We start from the raw sequence: 13,486 nt of genomic DNA, 5'->3' as shown, positions 1-13,486 counted from the left end.
ACCGCCCGGCCCCCAAGCTTCCCTGTTCTTTATCCCTCTGGGAGCATGGACCCAAATTCTGTATGGGGAGCAGAAGGTGGGAGGTCTGGCTTCTGTCATTGCTTCTCCGCTGGACATGGGTGTTGGCAGTGGATCCACACCCCAAAGACAGAGCTTACTGTTCAGTGAATGCCACCAGAATCCCACAGTGGCCTTAACATGATGTCCACACTTTCAGGTTCCTAGGAGTCTGATGCCCAGTATGCAAGAACTGACAGGCACTCACTCTGATGCTTCCCTCTAGTTCGTGATCATATCATCTTAGTCTGTTTCCAGATGCTTCTTCCTCTTTACCTAGCAGATCCCTACTCATCCTTCACGGCTCAGTTAAGACAGGATCCGCTCCAGGAACGAGCTCCGCTCCAGGAATGAGCTCCCAACGTTTCAAACTCTGGGTTAAACGACTCTCAGGTGGGGCAGGGTAGATAGCATCATGGTTCTGCAAAGAGACTCTCCTGCCTGAGGCTCTGAAGTCCCAGGTTCAACTCCCAGCACTACCATAAGCTAGAGCTGAGCAGGGCTCTGGTAATAAGAATAATAATAAAAACTAAATATACTCCCACAGCGAGAGCTTGACTTCTCTCTACCTTGGCACTGGAAACTGTATGGGAACTGTCCGCTTTTCTCACTCCCTAGCTAAACTTCTCACATGTATCTCTCATCTTTGGAATCCCAACCCACAAAACAACTGCTGTGTGGCAGACAAACACCAGGTGTCACAATGAAGTAACAGCCAGTGTCGCCTTGTGGACTACACTGGCTGTGATTCTGATTTACCTTCAAGCATTAGTTTTTATGTCTATGAAGAAGAGCAGGTCAGGCCAGTAAGAGGCAATAAGGAATAACTAGAGATTTTAAATAAAAACCTTTTGAAGGCCACGTAAATACAGCCCAGTCCTAAGAGGAGTTTAAGGTGCAATGTACAGAGAAGTGATGGTTTTATTTTCACTGTTGGTAGCAGAAAGTCAGCTGTAGACTACCACCACCACAGGCCAGTGAAGATTAAGAATCAGGAGAGTGGGAGTCGGCTGGGGGCTCACCCAGTTCAGCACATGTGCTGCAGTGCACAAGGACCAGGGTTCAAGGCCCTGGTCCCCACTTGCAGGAAGAAAGCTTCACGAGTGCTGAAGCAGTACACAGGGGTCTCACTATCTCCTTCTGTACTCCCCACCCCTCTCAGTTTCTCTGTCTCTATCCAATAAATAAAACGAAGAGCTGAGAAAGCGCTGAACAGGTGCAGTAATCTGTGCACAGCCTGTCAGAGGCTGCGGAATCTGCTTCCATTAAAGAGCCGAGAAAGCGCTGAACAGGTAACAGTAATCTGCACCGCAGCAGTGCACAGCCTGTCAGAGGCTGCGGAATCTGCTTCCATTAAAGAGCCGAGAAAGCGCTGAACAGGTAACAGTAATCTGCACCGCAGCAGTGCACAGCCTGTCAGAGGCTGCGGAATCTGCTTCCATTAAAGAGCCGAGAAAGCGCTGAACAGGTTAACAGTAATCTGCACCGCAGCAGTGCACAGCCTGTCAGAGGCTGCGGAATCTGCTTCCATTAAAGAGCCGAGAAAGCGCTGAACAGGTAACAGTAATCTGCACCACAGCAGTGCACAGCCTGTCAGAGGCTGTGGAATCTGCTTCCATGAAAGGTGCTACAGTACAGTTTCCAACATTTTGGGAAAGGCTCCTCATTCCTTCAGCAATTCCAACATTCCCACACAAACTCCAGATCACTGAATGTCAAGCAAGTGAAATCTGGGCCACACCTACATTTAACTGCACAGGTCACTGCTCCCTCAGCAACGACATCTGTAAGTAGCAGAAATTCATGTACTAGATCCTGGAAAAGGATGACAGAGGACCTAGTGAGGGCTGTATTGTTATGTGGGAAACTGGGAAATGTTATGCATGTGCAAACTATTGTATTTACTGTCATTGTAAAACATTAATACCCCAATAAAGACATTTTAAAAATAAAGAAAAGAAATTCATGTACTACGTAAATGACTGCATTGTAGGGCATCAACCCTGCAATAAAAAACAAAATTAGGTTTTGGGGGGCAGGAGGCAGTGCACCCAGTTAAGCACACATAGCACTAAGCGCAAGGATCCACTCAAGGACCAGAGTTCGAGCCCCCGTTCCCCACCTGCAGCAGGGACGCTTCACAAGCGGTAAAGCAGGTCTGCAGGTGTCCCTTTCTCTCTATCTCCCCCTCCTCTCTCTGTTTCTCTCTGTCCTGTCCAACAAAATGGAAAAATGGCCTCCAGAAGCAGTGGTTTCATAGTGCTGGCACCGAGCTTCAGTGATAACCCTAGAGGGAAAAAAATGTTATTATTATTTATTAGACTAGACAGAGAAAAATTGAGAGAGAAGTGGGAGAGGAGAGAGAGAGAGAGAGAGAGAGAGACGCCTGGCTTCACAGGAGCCAGTTCTCCTGACAGTCATTCCTCAAAGTATCCATCTGGACTCAAGGAGGGCAGACTGCAGCCCTGCCGCAAACTCCGTCTAGTGAAGGAGAGAGATGCACAAAGCCCAAAACAGACACAGACTAGATCTTAGTGGTGATGGGGGGGCAGGGCTAATTCTCCACAACAAACACAAAACCCCGTCTGAATTTTAAGTGATCAAACGACTGCAAGAGAGGTAGAGAGAGAAATCCATGTACAAGTGCTAAGTACAAATATTCTCCTAAGAACCAGGACAAAAGATCTCATGTCTGTGCTGAGTAATTACTTTCACATCATTCAGGAAACAGAAACACTGTCACAAGAAGAAAAAGAAAGATAAGAATTATTTCATTAAGTGCAATACAGAAAGTGCCTACTATATACAGACTTCTGACATTTAAAGAAAAATCTTACAGAAACACAGAACAACTTAGTGTTTACATTAGGAGCAAATCAAATGTTTAGACAAATGCTGTTTACATTAAAAATCAAAGTTTTACTGGAAATCATGTAGGATATAGCTCATAAAAGGCCCAAGTAATCGGCACAACGGAATAATCTAAAATGGTAGTGACCCATCTTTTGAAGACATTTAACTTGACGGTGACTGTTCTGTTTCCAGAACTTTTTTACTAACGACTTTTTGAAATATGGCTTAGTGTGAAATTTGCTGTAACAGTGAAATATTTTCAAGATTTTCTTGCCAGGGGACATCATAAACGACAAGACTTCAATAGAGGCATTTATTACAGAATTCATAACAAGAGCTGCAGTCTTAATGCAAGAAGGAAAAGATACCAGTTTTTGTTGGGGTTTGGTTTAAAATGCCAACCAAAGGGTTATTTCCCAGGCTCTTTAGTTTACTTCCAGTAACGACAGTGATCGCAAACATATCTGGAACTCATGTGAGCAATTCCATCTGATGTCCGTTCTTGCAGGTTTTCAAAATACTTGCACATCAAGAAAAGAAAACCTTTCTGGGGCAAAGTTGTCTAAGCTTACGTAGTGTCTGCATGACACTGTAAGTTGTAACAGAAAGTGTCTGGCGACAAAGACATACCACAAAGCGGCAAGGGACTCTGAGGAGAGTGGGGGCTGCCCAGCAGGCGTGCAGAACAAAGTGCTGCCTGCTGCCTCCTGCCTGCTGCCTCCCAGAAGCCATGCTGGAAACAGTGGTCAGTGCAGCAGCACAGCAACCAGAACCACAGTCTCCGGACATTACTTTGGAGACCCTGTAAGACTGGCTTCACGTTAACTCATGGACGCATTCGACCACAATCACACCCTCAATCACACCCTCACGGACCAAAAATCACTCAGGATTTGAGTGCACGGCCCCTGCCGTCAGCTACACTTAGAGATAAAAAAGTAGCAGGGCCAGTGACCTGGCTCCCCGGGGCTGGGACGCAGTGCAGCTATGCCAAGTGCAAGAGCCTGAGCTGTGGTCTCCTTCACTCTATGTCTGTCTGTCTGTCTGTCTCTATCTTATGAAAAAAAAGAAAGAAAGAAGGCAGCAGTGGTCCAGGTAGGGCAGTGGACAAGGCAGGGACTCAGAAGTATGAGGTTCCAAATTCAGTCTCTGGCACCAAGAGTGCTAGAGTGATGCTCTGATTCTCTGTCCCTCTCTTTCTAAGAAAGAAAGAAAGAAAGAAAGAAAGAAAGAAAGAAAGAAAGAAAGAAAGAAAGAAAGAAAGAAAGGAAGGAAGGAAGGAAGGAAGGAAGGAAGAAAGGAAGGAAGAGAGAAAGGAAGGTAGGTAGGTAGAAAGGAAGAAGGGAGCAAAAGACCAAGGCTGCTCTAATAAAGCAACATAATAATAATAAAATAAGAAACCTAAGATATTTCAGGTGCTGAGACAGAACATAAGCGTGTTCAGAACTAAATGTCCTTCCAAGGAACCAGAAGATGACAATAAAATGATTCGGGAGGAAAAACATTAACAGGTATTTCAGATGTTTTTGAAAAAATAAAGTTTCCTGGGACCTAGGAGAGAACAAAATGAATTCTGATACTTTCTGAACTGCAAATATTGTGGACTGGCTAGAATTTAAGTTACTGGGTAGAAAAAAAGAAGAGTATTTAAGAGTGTGTACATTATAAAAATTAATCCAGAGAGTTAGTTATGAATCCCATCTGTAAAATGATAAAAATGTGAAACTTAAACTCTGGACCATGTTAAGTAGTTTGACAAGATTTGTGCTTTCAAACGTACCAAGTAAACTAGGAGATGGACAGCTTACTATGAACCAACCCTCCCGGCAGCCAGTCTTTCTTTCTTCCTTTCTTTCTTTCTTTCTTCCTTTCTTTCTTTGTTTCTTTCCTTCTCCCTTTCTTTCCTTCTTTCTTTTTAAATTTTATTCAAAAGAACAGAGAGAAATTGAGAGAGATGGGGAAGATAGAGAGGGAGAAAGACAAAGAGACACATGCAGACCTGTTTCATTCTTCCCACAGGTGAGGAGCAGGGGCTCGACCCAGTTCCTTGCACTTAGTACTATGTGTACTTAACTGGGTTATTAAGATTATTAACAGGCTTGTTTTCTTTGAAAAATTCAAGGTCTTCGGGAGTCGGGAGGTAGTGCAACGGGTTAAGCGCATGTGGCGTGAAGCACAAGGGTTGGCGTTAAGGGTCCCGATTCACAGGCGGTGAAGCAGGTCTGCAGGTGTCTGTCTTTCTCTCCCCCTCTCTGTCTTCCCCTCCTCTCTCCATTTCTCTCTGCCCTCTCCAACAACAACGACATCAATGACAACAATAACAAAAACTACAACAACAATAAAAAACAACAAGGGCAACAAAAGGGAAACTAAATCAAGAAATAAAAAATAAATTCAAGGTCTTCATTTCCCCCATGGCTCCTAATCTTAGGATACTCAAGGCATTTATCAGTGATCACCAATAGGAAATGAGATACTACAGGAAGGGGAGACAGCGCAATGCTCATACAAGCAGACTCTCGTGCTTGAGGGTTCAAGGTCCCAGGTTCAGTCCCCTGCACCACAGTAAGCCAGAGCTCAGCTGTGCTATAATAAATAATAATGAGGGGCTGGGCAGTGGTGCACCGGGTTAAACGCACATAGAACTAAATGCAAGGAGCCCTTCCAGAACCAGAATTCAAGCCCCGGGTCCCCACCTGCAGGGAGGAAGCTTCACAAGTGGTGAAGCAGGTCTGCAGATATCTCTCTATCTCTCTCCCTCTCTATCTCCCCCTCCTCTCTCAATTTCTCTCTGTTCTGTCCAATAAAATGGAAAAATGGCCTCTAGGAGCAGTGGGTTCGTAGTGCAGGCACCAAGCCCCAGAGATAACCCTGGAGGTAAAAACAAGTAAATAATAGTAATCCAAAGGACGGACTAATAATGTCTTCCATACTACCCAGTAAACTACACAGCCAAGGACGGCTATCCACCCAGGAAACAGCCTTTGAGCAGCTGTGTGTGTGCCAGTCCAGGATGCAATAGTTGAAGAAATCAAGTGGCTCTCCTCCTGGGATCCAGATCACTGTGAGGAAGAAGCAATGGCCTGCGAACGCCCGCTGGTCAGCGTCACACGGCAGAGGAATGGAGTGGGGGTCAAATCGAGGTCCCTGGAGCTCGAGCAGGTCCTGTGACGGTCTGAATATAATATACGCAGAAGCAGTGCACCTGCCCTCAATCTCCTTGCAAACAGCACAAAGAGAAACCAGAACGAGGGAAAAGGAGTAAACAGACAGGCTCTGTGAGGGAACAAGCATCGCTGTTCAAAGAAAGGTCACCGTGGCAGCTGTGAGCGAGCCAGGAGGAGGCTGAAGTCACAGAGATTTGCAGAGGCAAAGGCACACAGGGCCCTAGAGGCAGGCGAGGCACTTAGCTCTGCTAGCGACTGACAGAAAGACTGGGGGCTTTAGGAACAGGAAAACAACCAGGATGGGGGACCTGACATGATGGGGCTTTACATTTGGATCATGGTGGCCTGGAAATGGCAGAGGCTAGACCATCGGAGTTAGACCAGATTCCATCCCCAGCATCTTGTGAGAGTGACACACATTTTTAGAGCTTGGGTTTTGATTAAACTTTAAATAGACTTCTTCAGTCACAAATATATGAGTTTTTTTTTTCTGCATGTCTTCAAAAGAAATATTTCATCACTGATCCCAAACCTAGACCTCTCGTTCCAGCTGGCAGAAAATGCTGCTCATAAGAATCTTTTTCCTCTGTGCTGTGGGAGAGTCCACCCCCCACCACACTGGAGGCATTGTGGTCTTTACCTCTATCTCCATTTCCATATGAAATTTTTAATTAAAATATAATCTCTAAGGGGACCAATCGGTGGCACACCTGGCTGAGTGCACACACTGCAGTGCACAAGGACCCGGGTTCAAGCCCCTTGTTCCCACTTGCAGGGGAAAGCTTCATGAGTAGTGAAGCAGGGCTACAGGTGTCTTTCTGTCTCTTCCCCTCTCAATTTCACACCGTTTCTATCTAATAAACTAATTAATTAACAATAATCTTTTTTCCTCTTCCACTGTAGACTGATGACAGTTGGAGTCTTCAAAAAGCCAAAGGGTCTCTGCTGCCCCCTGGTGCCGCCCTGGAGAATGACGGCCGTCACACAGGAGCAGTCTGGAGAAGGGGCCTGCAGGGTGGGGGTGGAGCTCCCAGCAGCCCCTGCTGACAGAATCCTGGCTGTGTATTCCAGCTGCTTCATTCTGGAAGGCACTGGTTTTCTCCTGCAGCCAAAACCATCACTCTTCCTCACCATCTTTTTGAAGAAACATTTTCCGAGGGCCGAGGGCCGGGTGGTGGCAAGCCCAGTTAAGTGCACATATTACCAAGCTCAAGGGCCTGGGTTCAAGCCCCCGGCCCCCACTTGCAGGGGGGATGCTTCATGAGGTGTCTCTCTTCCTCTCTCTATCAGTTTCTCTCTGTCCTGTGCAGTAAAAATTAGAAGGAAAAAAGGGGGGATGGCTGTCAAGAATAGTGGATTAGTAGTGTCCACATCAAGCCCCAGCAACAACACTGGTGACAAATAAATAAATATATTTTCTTGGGCTGGGATGAAAGCGTCATGGTTACACAGTGAGACTGGGGCACCAAAGGTCCCTAGCACGCCCATAAGCCAGAGTTGAGCAATGCTCGAGTAAAATAAATAAATGAATGAATGAATGAATAAATAAATAGATAAATAAATAAATAAATAAATAAATAGTAATAACAAATTCTTCCAGTCAGCTACACAAATAAACATGGCTGTCACATGGTCCGGGAGGCGGTGCAGTGATAAGGCTTCGGGCTCTCAAGCATGAGGTCCCAAGTTCGATCCCCAGCAGCACAGGTGCCAGAGTAATGTCTGGTTTTTTCTCTCTCCTCCTATCTTCCTCATTAATATACAAAATCTTTTTTAAAAAAAAAGGTTGTTGCTCAGATACTGATCATAATGACAGTGGTGACACTCAGTGGTGTTGAGGGTGCCCCGTTTCCGCAAAGCCTCACATCACTCTCATACAAACTCCACTCCCCCCACCAGCTGCTGGGAACAACGACGAGTCTTCTCCACTTTGAATTCTTCAGTCTTTCCCCGCGCGTGAGGGAGAGAGACTGACTGCTACAGCTGGCTGGCACTGACCAAGGCCAGGGGCTGAGAAGCCCAGTGGTGGGCAGCCACGGAGCCGGGCGCAGGAGCCCACTACCCGAACCCTGTGGCGTCTAGCCCCGAAGACACCAGGAAAGGGCAGGCGTCAGCTTTCTGGAGAACGGGGAGCAACAGTACGGGGGCTGGAGACCCTCAGTCCCCCTCAAGTCTCCATGCAGCTCTGCACAGCCCCTCCACCGAAAAGAAGAAATGGGACCAGGCGCCAAAAGAGAGTCTGCAAACGGTTTCTCTCCTCCTCCACCGACTCTGGTCACCTGAATTTTGTCGACAAAGAAGAATGATAAAAATAGCACTGGGGAGACAGCTCAGCAGGACGGGACCAGATTTTCAAGCCTCAAGTTTCAGAGATCCCAGGGCCTTCGTCCAGTAAAGCGTTAAGTCACAGCTGAGCAGAGCTCTGACCTCCTCCCAGCCTCTCTCACACAAGTTTTCACGTGAAAATAAATACGTGCCTTAAATCACAATAGAACATGTAAAAAACAATTTTTATAAACATCAGAATAAACCTTGAGGACCAAATAATTCTAGTTGCTTAACAGATGCAGTTTGGGAAAGTTCACATTTACAGACGGTTCTCATCTGCATTTCATCTCCAACAATTGCTCTATCCCGCTGCAGACGGCACGAGTGGACACGCAGAATGACTAGAAAGCGGGACCTAGAGGGATGTGAGCGGCTGGGTGCTGGCGTACCTGGTTGAGCGCACGTCACAGTGAGCAAGGACCCGGGTTCAAGCTCCCGGTCCCCACCTGCAGGAGGAAAGCTTTGCATGGTGAAGCCGGGCTGCAGGTGTCTCTCTGCCTCTCTCTCTCCCTCCCTCCCTCTCCCCTCTTAACTTCTGGCTATCTGTATCCAATAAATAAATAAAGAGGATTTTTTAAAAATATTTATTTAATTTATTTATTCCCTTTTGTTGCCCTTGTTGTTTTATTGTTGTAGTTATTATTGTTGATGTTGTTGTTGTATAGGACAGAGAGAAATGGAGAGAGGAGGGGCAGACAGAGAGGAGGAGAGAAAGATAGACACCTGCAGACCGGCTTCACCGCCTGTGAAGCGACTCCCCTGCAGGTGGGGAGCCGGGGTTCGAACTGGGATCCTTATGCCGGTCCTTGTGCTTTGCGCCACCTGCGCCTAACCCGCTGCGCTACAGCCCGACTCCCAATAAAGAGGATTTTAATGGCAATCAGGTGACATGCCATCTAAAGGCCTGGTGAGGGCTGCCAAGCACCGTGCTGCAGTCTCTCTCGTGCTCTGATGAGACAGCCGCTAGGAGCCAGGTGCTCGTGCATTTGGTGAGGCCCTGGGCTCAAGCCTGGTCCCACATACAGTGGCAAGAGAAACTACACAAGCAGGGAAGCAGAGCTGCCAGTGTGTCTTTCTCCCTCAGCATCCCTCTGGGAAGGAAGGAAGGAAGGAAGGAAGGAAGGAAGGAAGGAAGGAAGGAAGGAAGGAAGGAAGGAAGGAAGGGAGGGAGGGAGGGAGGGAGGAAGGGAGGGGGAAAAAAAAAAGGGTTCCCTGGAGTGGTGGATTTGCCATGCACACAGTGAGCTCCCAACAGTAACCTTGGTGGCAGTAAAACAAAGTCACCTTAGCTGCCACATCTGTGACCCAGGTTCAAGCCCAGCCTCCAATGCCCTGAAGTGCTATGGTCTCTCTCTCTCTCTCTCTCCCCACACCCTTCTCTCTCTCTCTGTCTTGGACTTTCTGTTTCTATCTGAAGAGGAAGGGGAGGGAGGTGAGAAGGACTGGAGCACAGCAGCATTCGCGAGCCAGCCCTACACCTGAGGTGACCGCGTACAGCTGAACAGAGGATGCAGAGGAGTGAAGCACAGGATGTCACAAGGAAAATAGTTTGAGGTCACTCGGGGGAAGCCATGTGGACCGATTCTTGGTGGAAATCATATCGGAAATGGCCCTTAAAGGTAGGCAGAATTTTAAGAAACTGAACGGATAAGAAAGGAGCATTAAAATTGTTATCATTAGGGGCCAGGTGGTGGCGCACCTGGTTAAGCGCACATGTTATAGTGCACACGGGCCTGGGTTCGAGCCCCCAGTCCCCACCTGCAGGGGGTAAGCTTCACAAGTGGTGTGGCAGTGCAGTAGGTGTTTCTCCGTCTCTCTCTCTCTCTCTTACTATACCCCCCCTTCTCTCTCAATTTCTGGCTGTCTCTATCAAATAAATAAAGATAATTAAAAATTTTGTTATCATTACTGGCAGAGTGGATAGCACAATGGTGATACAAAGAGACTCTCATGTCTGCAGCTCCAAGGTCCCAGGTTCAATCCCCCATACCACCATAAGCCAGAGCTGAACAGTACTCAGGTTAAAAAAAAAGGAAAAAAAAAAAAAAAAGGTTTTATCATTGCCAACATAAAGCACAGGTAGCTTTGTCAGCAGTTAAGAATTGGTGGGGTCTGGGCTTAGATACACATCAGACATGCTGGAGTGAGCCCTGCAGTAAGCAGAATGATGACAAATGAATCATAAGCCAACTGTAGACAACAGTAAGGGAGAGTGGAGGGGTGCAAAGGTAAGTCATTTAAAAAAATATTATTAAAAAAGGATAATCACAAGCTAAATAATAAGGGAAATTTCTTATTTTGTTTACAGATGTAACGTTTAGATAGAGTAACAGGGTTGTGAGTGACTTGGAGGGGAAGACAGGACAGAACATGGAGAAAAAGGGGGCTGATATGTGTAGATGGAGACAGACAGCTATGGAGACGACAGTCAGCCCACGTCTGCAGCCTTGGGAGAGCCACGGTGGCCTGCAGTGAAGGGCTGAGGATTCAGAGCTCTAGGAGTAGGAACAGTGTGGAGTTCGGCCCCTGTTGACAGGTAACATGTGAATCAATATTAAATTACTAATTAAAAAAAAGAATCTGGGGCCTGGTGGTGGCGCAGCAGGTTAAGCACGCACAGTGTGGCACACAAGGACCACTCAAGGATCCCAGTTCCAGGCCCCGGCTCCCCACCTGCAGGGGAGTGAAGCAGGCCAGCAGGTGTCTCTCGTTCTCCCCCTCTGTCTCTGTCAGGATATTCCCCTCTGCACCATGTCCCCTCACCTGTGCACAGACCAGGACATTCCCCTCTGCACCATGTCCCCTCACCTGTGCACAGACCAGGACATTCCCCTCTGCACCATGTCCCCTCACCTGTGCACAGACCAGGACATTCCCCTCGGCACCATGTCCCCTCACCTGCGCACAGACCAGGACATTCCCCTCTGCACCATGCATCATGACTTGGATTCCTTCCTGCTCCGACACCCCCTGACACCCCTCTGTTGCCCAGTTCCCATCAGCCTCACAAGCCTCCGTGCCAGCTACAGAGATTTTACAGACTCCCGTGGGCTGGTCGGCTGGTGGCAGGAAGGACAGGTGTGCCAGCGAGCGGGCAGACCACCCACCCACACAGCCAGCTGTGGAGAACAAAGTCTGAGACGATTCATCACGTCAGTGGACCCTTCTTCCCAGAGACACTTACCTCCTCCTCCTCTTCCGAGTCCTCATCCTCATCTTCACTCTCCACTTCTTCGTGAGGAGGAGGGAAAGGGCCAATCACACTTTCCTCCATGCGACCAGCTGAGTCCTCCGTCAGCTCCTGAGGTAAAGGAGGGCCGATCATCTCGTCGTCGTCGGCGTCGTCGGAGCCAGAACTGTCCTCGCTGTCACTGCTGCTCGAGGCCCTGGGAAAGGAAGGGGAAAGCCCTCAGCTCTGCTCCAACAGAGAATCAACACACGGTGTTGACTTCTCAGGAAACCCTGGCTCTTCCTTGAAGAACTAAGCTTCTTTAATGTTTTTAGAATTGTGATTTAAATATGAAATGTGTACCTCCAGCACTGTTTGATTTAAAGAAGTGCAAAAGCTCCTTAATCGGTTTATGTCACCTGTATGTAAAGGCAGAGGGAAAGGTTACAGCAGTTACACACTACAGCCCATCATACCATGTTCACTTAGCAGAAGTCAGGAGCACCACAGCTATGGAGGAAAACAAAGTACTACCTCCACAAGAAGGAAAACAGAGGAGAAAGGAGGGGCAAGACTCTCCTGCCTGAGGATCCAAGGTCCCAGGTTCAACCCCCAGCACCACCATAAGCCAGAGCTGGGCAGGGCTCTGGTCTCTCTCCCTCTCTCTCTCTCTCTCTCTCTCTCTCTCTCTCTCTCTCTCTCAGTATCTCTTTCTCTCATAAAAATAAAATCAGTAATTTCTATTTGCTTGTTAGTTTTGGCCTCCAGGGGTTATCTCTGAGGCTCAGTGCCAGCCATTTTTTTTCCATTTTATTGGGCAGAACAGAGAGAAATCGAGAGGGCGGGGGAGATAGAGAGGGACAGAGAAAGAGGGACACTTACAGACCCGCTTTACCGCTCATGAAGCTTCCCCTACAGGTGGGGAGCAGGACTTGAGCCTGGACCCCTGTGCAGAACCCTATGCAGGGGCACCACCGCCTGGCTCTCAAATAAATACAAAATCTTAAATAATTTTAAAGAGAGAGAGAGAGAGAGGACAACATAGTGATGACGCCGAAGACTTTCTTGGCTGAGGCTCTTAAGTCCCAGACTCAATCCCCTGCACCAGCATACAATGCTCCCAGGGCTGAGCAGGGCTCTGGTTAAAGTGAGAGGTCCTGGGGATGCCACAGCACATGAGATGAGCCTTGGACTCTCAGGCACGAGGACAGCAGTTCAAATGCCGGCATCCATTATGGCAGAGTGACTGTCCCTCTCTCACTAACAGATAGTAAAAAGAAGGCTTTAAATAAATAAATGTACAACAATGAGATATCACTTCACTCCTGTGAGAATGTCACACATCAGAAAAGGTAACAGCAGCAAATGCTGGAGAGGCTGTGGGGTCAAAGGAACCCTCCTGCACTGCTGGTGGGAACGTCAATGGGTCCAACCTCTGTGGAGAGCAGTCTGGAGAACTCTCAGAAGGCTAGAAATGGACCTACCCTATGACCCTGCAATTCCTCTCCTGGGGATAGATCCTAAGGAACCCAACACATACATCCAAAAAGATCTGTGTACACATATGTTCTTGGCAGCACAATGTGTAATAGCCAAAACCTGGAAGCAACCCAGGTGTCCAACAACAGATGAGTGGCTGAGCAAGTTGTGGTCTAGATACACAGTGGAATACTACTCAGCTGTAAAAAATGGTGACTTCACCGTTTTCAGCCGATCTTGGATGGACCTTGACAAAATCATGTTATGTGAAATAAGTCAGAAACAGAAGGATGACTATGGGATGATCTCACTCTCAGGCAGAAGTTGAAAAACAAGATCAGAAAATTAAACAGAAGTAGAACCTGAAATGGAATTGGCATATTGCACCAAAGTAAAAGACTCGGGTGGGTGGGTGGGGAGAATACAGGAGAAT

General features: G+C 47.5%; 1 protein-coding gene across 1 annotated transcript in view; it reads right to left on the bottom strand.

The window, feature by feature from the left end:
• The window catches only part of WDR70 (WD repeat domain 70), a 136,925-nt gene that overhangs the window by 103,775 nt on the left and 19,664 nt on the right, over window positions 1-13,486 (bottom strand). The window contains exon 4 of the mRNA XM_060190966.1: window positions 11,590-11,791. Coding sequence (XP_060046949.1) covers window positions 11,590-11,791 — 202 coding nt within the window. The remainder of the gene's footprint in view (window positions 1-11,589; window positions 11,792-13,486) is intronic.

The sequence above is a fragment of the Erinaceus europaeus genome, chromosome 5 (genome assembly GCF_950295315.1).
Source record: "Erinaceus europaeus chromosome 5, mEriEur2.1, whole genome shotgun sequence".
Lineage (NCBI taxonomy): Eukaryota > Metazoa > Chordata > Mammalia > Eulipotyphla > Erinaceidae > Erinaceus > Erinaceus europaeus.
Note: the sequence above shows the minus strand (reverse complement) of the source record. Positions and strands in the feature narration are given on the sequence as shown.